This window comes from Mastomys coucha, chromosome X, assembly GCF_008632895.1.
Source record: "Mastomys coucha isolate ucsf_1 chromosome X, UCSF_Mcou_1, whole genome shotgun sequence".
In the NCBI taxonomy this organism is placed as follows: Eukaryota; Metazoa; Chordata; class Mammalia; order Rodentia; family Muridae; genus Mastomys; species Mastomys coucha.
Genome location: NC_045030.1, coordinates 157563935 through 157574386, shown reverse-complemented (window position 1 = coordinate 157574386; position 10452 = coordinate 157563935). Strand labels below are relative to the sequence as shown.

The 10452-nt window shown below is 41.4% G+C and overlaps 1 protein-coding gene and 1 long non-coding RNA gene across 3 annotated transcripts in view; one reads left to right on the top strand and one right to left on the bottom strand.

Annotated features, from left to right (window-relative positions):
* The window catches only part of Cltrn (collectrin, amino acid transport regulator), a 40902-nt gene extending 35505 nt beyond the window's left edge, over positions 1 to 5397 (bottom strand). Inside the window, exon 1 of the mRNA XM_031384337.1 lies at positions 5298 to 5397. Within this exon, the coding sequence (XP_031240197.1) occupies positions 5298 to 5397 (100 nt within the window). The remainder of the gene's footprint in view (positions 1 to 5297) is intronic.
* A 232-nt stretch (positions 5398 to 5629) lies between these two features.
* The window catches only part of LOC116090408, a 17319-nt gene continuing 12496 nt past the window's right edge, over positions 5630 to 10452 (top strand). The window contains exons 1-5 of one of the 2 annotated variants that reach the window (XR_004118677.1): positions 5630 to 5693; positions 5955 to 6054; positions 6152 to 6238; positions 7927 to 8061; positions 9062 to 9122. This is a non-coding gene — a long non-coding RNA (uncharacterized LOC116090408). Of the gene's footprint in view, positions 5694 to 5954; positions 6055 to 6151; positions 6239 to 7926; positions 8062 to 9061; positions 9450 to 10452 lie in introns of those variants that run through there. The other variant, XR_004118673.1, reaches the window with a different exon arrangement.

Below are 10452 nucleotides of genomic sequence, written 5' to 3'. Positions count from 1 at the left end.
AAAAAAACACAAAAAACAAAAACAAAAAAAACCAAACAAACATTATATATGTATATATATGTATGTGTATATATATATATAAGCAAAAGACAAATGAGGTGTGTGTGTGTACACATACATACACATATACATATATATACATACATGTGTATACATATATATGTCACACCCACATACACACACATTCCTAGACAAACTATTATGAGACAAAAAGATCTCCCCAAATATCTATCTTTGTTCTGTGTTGCCCATGTATAGCCAGGCCTGGAGCCTCCCTTAAGTGTGGTTTGTATATCCAGTGATGTTCCATTAAAATAAACTGGCTTCAACTTGTGCAGGCCCTGTGCATGCTGCTACCATCACTGTGAGTTTGTATGTGTGTCAGTGCTGCAATTCCTACTACTAAAAGTTCATTTGTCTTTTTACTAACATGGATAACAAGAAAAAGTAATTTCCTGGTTATAGGAGCCATAAGCATTCACATGCCAGTGATTCAAAAGTCCATGATTATTTATATTAGTGTGTGCACACTGAAGACCTACTGTCTTGAAAGCCCATTGTTCTTGACATTTATACTCACACCATTTCCACATTCAAGTGCTCATAAGTGTTCCGTTGTGCATGCGAGAGAATCTCAATTCTTTGTGCCCTAAAATCTGAACAAACCTGGCTTTCCAGAAGCATCTATATTGAACCACACCCCCATTCTCTTCTGAAGGTGTCTCCCAGTTGTTGTTCCACTTGATCATGGTCTTACCTCTGTCCTTGTGTGTTTATTTCCACAAGATTTCCTGAAACGGAGTCCTGAGAGTTTTTATTTGCCTTTAATCTCAGCCACTGTTCCAAGTCTGTGTTATTACCATCTCCATTGAGGAAACTTTCCTTTGCTTTTTTTCTGTACAGATTTGTAAATGGTTCATGTAACACAGCACTTTTTGTCCTTTCACTTTCCAGTGTTCTCAAAGTGTTCTCAAAGTGTTCTCAAAGTGCTCACGCTTGTATGTCCATGTCCTCCCCCAGGTGATGTCCTTTCTGATTCTACCAAAATGGAGCTTCTGCCCTAGCACATGCTCAGTTTTGCACGCTATAGTCCAAGAATGAATCAAAATTGCACAGAACTGAACTGACTTCTTTGGGCCGAAAACTGAATTTCTAATAGCTTGACACCTTGGTGGTGAAGGGCAGTCACATGAATGGCATTGCCAGTTCATTCTTTACACCGGTACTCGGAGTAAAACAATTTCCAGGATCGATCGTTAATCAACAAGGAACACCTTGTTGATCGTTAATCAACAAGTTTGAAGTGGTGTCTCTACTCCATCTATCCTAATTTTTTAATTTAAAAATTTTATACAATATTTTTATTGTATTCTTTCTTCTTGCCCAACTCCTCCAAGTCTCTCCCCACCTCCCTAACTATCCAATTTCATGTACTCTCTCCCTCCCCCCTCTCTCTCAAAAAAAAAAAACAAAACAGAAAATGAAAATCAAAACAAACAAACAAAAAACAAATAAAAAAGAAAATAAGCCGGGCGGTGGTGGCACAGGAGGCAGAAGCAGGTGGATTTCTGAGTTCGATGTCAGCCTGGTCTATAGAGCGAGTTCCAGGACAGCCAGGGCTAAACAGAGAAACCCTGTCTCAAAAAACAAAAACAAAAAACAAAAAAAAGGGGGAGGTGGCTAAAGAGATGGCTCAGTGGTTAAGAGCATTGACTGCTCTTCCAGAGTTCCTGAGTTCAAATCCCAGCAACCACATGGTGGCTCACAACCATCTGTAATGGGATCCCATGCCCTCTTCTGGTGTGTCTGAAGACACTTACAGTGTACTTATATACATAAAATAAAGAATTCTTTAAAAAAAAGAAAAGAAAACAAACAACCTGAAGCCAAACAAAAGCAAAAGGCATGGAATCCATTTCATGTTGGCCAATTACTCCAGGGCACGGGACCTGCCTGAAGTGTGGTCCTATGCTCATTTTAAGGTGAGGAAGTCGTACACAAGGACATTTAAAAGCTCATCAAATTTTGTAAGTTAATCAATAGCTGTACTCAGATGAACTTTGTCTTACTGTTCACAGGTTAACATTTTTTTGTTAGTCAGAGAAAGTTAATCACTGCTTGGGAGTAAAAATTAATTCAGAGAAACCATTAAGTAAATGAAATTCTGCCAACTTTTCTAAGGCAGGATTTTTTTTTAAAGTAAGGTCTCTCTTTGTAGCTCTGCTATCCCAGAACTTACTATGTAGACCAGGCTGGCCACCCAAGTACTGGGATTCAAGGTGTGTGCCATTATGTCGGCTTTAAGACAAAAATTTAAAGGATAATTTATTCAATGAGATTATGTCTCACCTTGGGCATGGAGATGGTATAATGAATTTCCTCTAGTAGAAGCAAGACTTAACTGACAGACTGTCCTATATATAGGTGCATCTGTTTCCACTGTTGCTCAGGTGTGCTATGCAAAGATTATAGAGGGACATTGTTTTGGATTTAGAATCTACATGAAGCCCAAAGAGCCATGCCATAGCAAAATGGAATCTTTCTCTTTCAAAATGTCATTGACTAACCTGGAACTTTAAGGGAGCAGATAGAGCTCAACAGACCAGCTTTTCCTAAAAATACTCTAAAGGCGCCAGAGGGCCTAGGCACTCAGTTGAAGTGGAAAGTTTAGGCAGTTCCGAAATTTCACTTATTGTCAATGTAGCAATAGTTTACATTAAAGGGGTCAGTGGATAGCTACATATGATACTTTCTTCCCACTTACCTCACATCATCCTCATGAGTTACAGTCTAGAGGTCTTGAATGGGTTTGTTTTCTCAGCCAGTTAAGAAGTTAAAAGGCAGGGGAAATCTCCAGGGCATCAGGTAGCATTGGGAGAAATCTCAGACACAACAGAAAGTAGCAGACAAAATCAAAGGTAAAGAAAAGACTTTTAGTTGCGGTGAGGAAACACACATGCACACACACACAAAGCACACAGAGAAAAAGACCCTCTACAAAGTAGAGGGGAAACTCTAAAGCTGAAGTCCAGCCCTCCATGAGGGCTGGGGGTTTTTAAAGGTCTTTTGAGATGGGTCTTTCCCTTCAATTTAAGATTGATCAGTTTGAACAAAGGTGGGGAGGCTGAGAGCGCCACATGTCTGGGGTAAACAGGTTTTGATTTGGCCTTGAACTTGTTGGACTGGAAAGGGCTCCCTACTAGCAAGAGAAAACAGCCAAACAGGCCTTTTTTTTCCAGATGGGGTCTATGTGTGTAGTCCTGGCTGTTCTGGAGCTCATTTGGTAGACCAGGTTGGCCTGGAACTCACAGAGATCCACCTTGGGCCTTTGTTTTAAACTGCCTGTCTTTTGTCTCTGGTCAGGATGATGAGGAAGAAGCCAGCCATCTTGGAAATTCACTGTCATTATTGTCTAGTCATGACCTCTCTTCCTTCCTGTTTTGTCTATCAGGGAGAATGTCTAGCTCCTTGTCCCCAGCAAGGAATCAGTTTCCCTCAGGACAAGAGTTAGGAAGTATGCTTTACAAAACCCAAAACTTGATTGTTTTTATGAGTACTGTAAAACCTTAAAATAATTGTCATTTCCTCTGTTCTGTGATCTTTTCAGAAACTTAGAACCCCATCTACTTCCCATCTTCAAATACTGTTCTGGATCTGATGGTTTGCAATTGGATGCCTATTTATTCTCCACATTGATCCTGCCCCCCAAAATCTTTAAAGTATTTCTCCTGTAGAATGTTGTATACATTTTAGTAGGCTACTTCAAGTCATTTCTGAAAGATGAAGGATAAATAATGCAATCAAAGTCAAAGCAGTCATTTTTACAGGGTGAGGCAAAAACAAACAAACAAACAAAAACATGGCTGGCATTTTGAAAAATAAATGAGAGCTCTCAGAGCCAAGGTGAACTTAATAAAAATGATGTGTTAAAACCTATTCTTTAAAACTGGCAGTGGTGTGGATACCTGTAGTCCCAGCACTTGGAAGGCAGAGGCAGGTGGATAGCTGAATTTGAAGCCTGGCTACACAGAGAAACCCTGTCTCAAAAATCAACAAAAAACTTGTCCTTTACTCTGTGCTCTTTCTAAGTCAGGATTGTTATCCTACATGTATACACACTGTCTTCAAGCCACAAGAGGGTGGAAAGTGGAGGAGAAGGAAACTCATATTTTAAAGTGATCGCAAATATCTTGACTGCTGACATGTGGAACTAATCTTTGTGCCACAGTAGGGAAACTTGTAACCCTCTACAAAAATGAAAAGGGGATATTTTCAGTGAATGTTTGTTGAGAACTTTATTGTGTAAGTGACTGTAGTAACTACTATGGAAATGGCCAGCTGTTTCATGGTCCCAGCTACTTACTCCTACTGATTGGCTCAACAGACCAGCTCTCACCAAGCACCCGTTCCACCTATCCAGTCTCTTATCACATCTTTTTATTTATCTTATCCTTGAAGCAAGGAACTTCAAGGTTCCTTTCAGGCTTCTTGTACTTTCAGAATATAGTCATAGATAATCCATTTTGATTATAGGAACGAAACGCGAATGGAAAAGTTTTTCCTTCCTGGCATGACCATTCAGAGCTTTTTAGACAGGAAGGAATTCCCATGGGTGAGTTAGCATTGTCTTTGTGAGAGCCAAATTATAAGAAAGAGTGATGTCAGAGTATAGGGGGCTTCAAGCAGAGATAAAGTGTGGTCAAGCAGAGATGAAAGCGTTGTGCAGTCTCAACAGCCCCACAGTATGAGGGAGAGCTGGTACCTAGGAAATATCGTAAGGGGAATCCATCGGAACTAGAAGGGCAGTGTGCTTACTCCAGGTACCTGTCTAGGATTTAAATCCTGCTGAGTGAGAGGTTGGAAGAAACACTTTCAGTTGGCTCCCCAGGTCTGATTAAAAGGGCAGGAAAAGGAGTTCCACCACTGAACCCCACCACTGGGCAAGCAGTTTTGTTTCCTATCGGTTTCTGCTCATAAATTATCATTATGCTTTGGTTTGGCAAGAAACACGAAAAAAAGTATTACTTTTTTTTAGCGGAGCTATTAGAGAGGTACTCGATCTGGCGGGAGAGGGGCGGCCAATGTGGAGCCCACCGTAGGTGATTTGGGAACTTATGAGTTGCCTTAGACGTAAAACAGGAAAATATGCATGCAGGGGAAAAGGAGTCTCTTTGAGAGACCAGTGCGTAGCTTGCTCTCAAGCCAAGCTCTGATAGGCCAGTAAGAGTGTCTAAGGCAGGAGGGGACGTGACTTGAAGTGCCCCAGCCAGGCTTGGGCACCATGGTAACGGCATCACCCGTAAGAAGAGGCAGGTGGTACAGCCAAGAGGAAAAGGCGTGGCCTAGGCGTCGGAAGGAGGTGGGCTGGTGACATGGGCGGAGCGCAAAAATCGGCATGTGGCCTTATGCTCAAAGGTGATAGCATGTCGCTGTCTGAGGGCAAAGGCCTATGCAAGTGACTTCCGGCTGTTATCAGAGTCCCGTCAGTGGTTTTCTTGTAGAGCTACGGTAGAAAGCCGGAACCGGAGCAAGCCCGGTATTCGCCACCAGGGCGGGACTTCCGGTTGATGGGCCAAACAGCGGGCGGGTCAGGGGTCAAGATCTCGCGTAGCGGCGTGAGGTAAGGGGGGTGTAACCAAGATACTCATAGGCCAGAAACAGCGTGCCGGGAGCCCGCCCGGAGATTGAAATCGGTAAGTACGGGCGACTCTATGTTACCTTAGCAACTGGTTAGCATAGACTGACTGAGAGGACAAGGACTACCCCTTGGCCTTTACACACACTGTCTTGCGATACCTTGGTCCCTGGAGACCCGTAAGATGTAGGCCCAAGAGTATATAGCGAAGGTCCAACCGGAGCTTCTCCATGAAACCGGTAGGGTGTCGAACAAGCTGATTACTAGTGCGTTCTTGTCTATAAAGGGTCACTAACCTCTGAAGATTTCATCCATTTAGGAGATGGGAAGACTGCATTTCTGGAAACCGAGGCTGAAGAAGCTGGAACTCATCCAGATCTGTATTATGATATTGGGAAATGGATAACGCCATCTCCAGGGTAGGCATCGGAAGCACATCTGTGTCTGGAACACAAGACTGACCCTTCTCCACTTCTCAGTTTTTTAATATCTTTTTTCTTTTGTGCCCTACTCCAGATCGAGAGAACTTCCGAAATAGTGAATCGCATGGATCCCGGTGACAGTAGGCATTAAGGGCTACTGGACTGAAGCTGCTGGAAACTTGTAAGTATAACTCTACCTCGTTTTGTCTTTTACTGAAAAAGCTTGAGAAATACTTGAATGTGTACACCTTAGTTTGGATAAACTCTGCTGACAACCGCTGTTGCTTTTTCTCCTGCTTTCTTTACTGTTAAGTCTACCATTCTCCCCTTGGCTATCCAATAGTTTTGTTGGCATGTGTAAAACAATCAGTGGGATTGCATGTGTGCCTGAAGAACTGTGATGTTGCGGGAATATTTAAAAAATGAATTTACCTGGCAAACTCTCTTTCCCGCCACATAACATTTTTGAGCCGGTACTGTCCGTCAGGCGTGCTGTTGCTATTCTCTCCCAGCTAGCAGCCACATCTTGCTCACATGCAACTCTTTACACACCCCACAATCATTCATCTAACGCTTAGAACCCAGTAAATAATGCATGACTCTTAAGGCCTTAATATCCAATCAGGTTTATGTAATAATATCACAATTTACAAGATGCCAATACAGTAATTTCAGAACCAAATAATAAAGGCAGTATTTTAACCCAATTAATCTATTGTGTGAAAAACTTTGCTTGGTTGTATAACCACGTGTGGGGTCTGACTATCATCATCCTGTGACTCCATGATGAAGAACTCCACCCCTTCCTGCTCTCTGGCCCTTTTTCTTCCTCTACTTCTAGCTCCACCTCTCTATTCCGGTCCAATCACAGGCCTGTCACTGCCCTAATGTGATTGGACAGAGAAAATGCTGCAACACTGTGAGCATGACTAGTATGCACAACAAAGCTTTTCTTTTTGAAACTTTAGCATGCTAAATTATGCAGAAGCTGAGAAAGAACTGCAACCAATTTCAACCATCTCAGAGTGTAGTAAGACCTGTTTGAGGTTGTCTTTTTTGATAAGGCAGGTACCTACACTTCTGTTTCTTTCTGTGGATCTCAACCTGTTCAGAGGTTGGATTTTAACATTTTCAAGCAGTTCAGGGTTAATCCTAGCTGGCTGGTTTCTAAGTGTGTGGCTTGCTGTGAACATGAAAAATCGGGTGAATTAGTAGATGTTTTTTCTCACATCCCTCCCCATTCATTTCTTGTGAGTTATATCTGTTGAGGTCTGCTCCAGCAACATAGCTTTAGCCATTTTGTTGCATGCCTGCCAGCTGTTTCATATTATTGCTGTAATATGGCTACCAGTCATTGACGAAGAAAAAATAACATGACTCAAAGCAGGGTCATACTGACCACATACCTTCTTATGTTCTGAGGTTATGAAGTTTGTTAATCTTAAGAAATTCCACAACTATAAGCTTCACCAGTAGGACCCATCAAATTAAAGATCAATATGAACTGTTATGTCTAGAATAGCTTGAGTCAAAACTGACCACCGGGCAGCACTTCCAGCACCTGCATATGAGCTCATTGTGGTTTTAGTAGTTTTAGCCTTTATAAGCTGGCTCTGAGAAATGTTTGGTGTTATAGCTCCCGAAGTCTGAGCTGTGTCCCTGACTGGTCAGTCAGTCTTAGGGTGTGAGTTCAATAAACCATCCCTGTTTGACTGACATTGGTGTTCATGTGGTTTGTGGGGCAACTCCTGAATCCCAACAATATCCAGGTCCTGATAATGCCAGACAGAAGGGAGTACTGGTAATAGGAGATAATGATTTTATTTTTAACTCTGGTTTGTGTGTAAGCTTCTGCATGCATCCACTAAGGTTAGAAGAGGCTGCTAGGTCACCTGGAGCTGGAGCCACAGACAGTTATGAGCAACCTGCCATGGCACTGAGACTGGAACTCACTCAGGTCCTCTGGAAGAGCCTTTGACCATGGAGCCACCTCAACCCCAGGAGGTAATTATTCTCCATTGTGTGTATCTTTCTGAGCCCTGTGGCTATTAAAGGCATTTCTGACTTATCAATAGCACCTTCCCCAAAATGATCACATTCAAAAGGGTCTCAAGACATGTCCAAATCTCCCCTAAGAAGGAGAGCAAAATGATGCTGTTAGAAAACCACGGAGATAAGAGGGTACACATTCAGACCTGTATATATGTGAATCTTGAGTTCAATGAAATGGCTAATATCTTTTAAATGATTAATACATATCCACTATTGACAATGAATTAGTGTTTTCGAACATTGCTTTGCTCTAAGAGTCCAGGTTTCTCAACTTCTTTGCAGTTTATTAATTAATGTAGGAAAAGGAATTCATTACTAATGCTAGTTTAGTTACACCTGATGGCTTGGAAGTGCATCATGAACACATGGCCACTGTCAGTTTATTTTCTCCAACATTGATTGTGGTTTCACCAAAAGGAATTAGCCCTGACCAAAATAAATTTCTGGCTGCTGATTATGTCTACACCCTACCTAGCCTAGTTTATTCAGCACACTGGCACTTCACGTGCTTAGTTAGACTTAAAATTGAAAAAGTCATGTTCATCTAGTTACTAATGTTTTTATGAGTGGGACTTTTCGTTCTACAGTTTATTGTTATCATTTGTTTTTATGTTTGGAAGTTAAAAGCTGAAGGCCTGAAACCAGAATGTTCATATTAGGATTGTTTGCTGGGTTTAGTCCTAACCAAGAAAACAAAAATAGTGGCCCACAGATGCGGAATTTTATTTGATTTACTTTCCACATTGTAAATCATGTTCACATTTCTAAATTGTTTTGAAAAAAATTAATGTACAGTGGGCTGCGATTGGGCTTTCAGGATGCTATATTGTCTCAACCTATTTTACCCAGGAAATATTATGTTCTTTGCTGCGCCACTGAGTCTATGTCCTCTTGTGATAATGCACTCTTTCCCTGCTTAATTAATACTCATTTCTGGCAACTTCATTGACAGGGGAAGAACTGGTGTACACTCAGGACCAAGAATGACCAAGAATGTGGAACCTTAAAGAAAGGTAAAGTGTGAAACCCTTTGCTAGCTCCCACAGCTCAGAACTCAGTGTTGACCACTGTTTCAAGTAAGAGGATTGTCAACATGTCATTAACATCCTCCTTCTGATGTTTAAATTTGACTTGTCAAAAGCAGCATTACTGACAGGCAGTAGCTTATTCAGGAGCCAGCATTTCAGGACATCACTGAGCACTGTGCTTGTAGTTCTGCGATTGTTGCCTGCTATTTTCTTAGATAAGAAACTATAACTAGGGCTGGTGAGATGGCTCAGAGGGTAAGAGCACAGTCTGCTCTTCCGAAAGTCATGAGTTCAAATCCCAGCAACCACATGGTGGCTCACAACCACCCATAATGAAATCTGACGCCCTCTTCTGGTGTCTGAAGACAGCTACAGTGTATTCATTTATAATAATAAATAAATCTTTAAAAAAAAGAGAGACTATAACTGGTGACTATTCTGACTTGAATTTAACAGCTTGCATGTGTTAGTTACTAATGAAATTCTTAGTTGCCTAGAAAAGAAATGAAGCATAAGGTCCTAAACTGTAGAGAGATAAATCGTCCTTTGCTATGTACGAGCTATGACAGATAGGAGCTAGAATGGGAATAGTAGAAATGTAGTGATTGGTAATGCTCATGGTCTCTGTACCTTTAGAAAGAAGTGAAATAGGGCTCATACCTGGGACCCTAGGGAGGCCAAGGCAGGACTTCCAAGACATTCTGGGCTGTGTAACTATGAAATACTATCTCCAACAAAACCAAACAGATAGACTTGAGTGTGAGTCTCTGAAATGTAGCTACAAGTCACTTGTTATTTACAAGTAAATTTTAATTTCATTAAACTTTTATAACTGTGTCTACTCCTTGCTATATTTATATCATATATTTCCATCTTCAGAGAAAATTTTACCAGATGACACTGCTTGGAGTTATGACTGCAGTTTTCCCAGTTCTCCAGTTAATTTTGAAGGCCATTGGACGTGGAGAGCAGTAGTAATAACAGGCTTGTTTTATGAAGTCTTCAGGAAAAATTCTGGTAGAAGATGGAATACCCTTTCATTAACATTCCAATAACCTTGAGAAGCAATGGCTGGATTAAGAATTTATTTTAAGGCCATCTACTGCTCCTGGGGACTAACAGGAAGCCCTGGAGCTAAGCACAGGAAATGCAGGCTTTATTCCCTGTGGTAGCAATTCCATGTAGTTTCACTGATTAGTCAGTTCAGCTTCAGAATTTCCCCCATAACCCTGATAGTCCAGTAAGGTGATTTGTGCTTCTGTGAGTGTTAGTAAAGCCTAAATGAGAGCCTGCGTACTCCATCATAAGGCCAAAG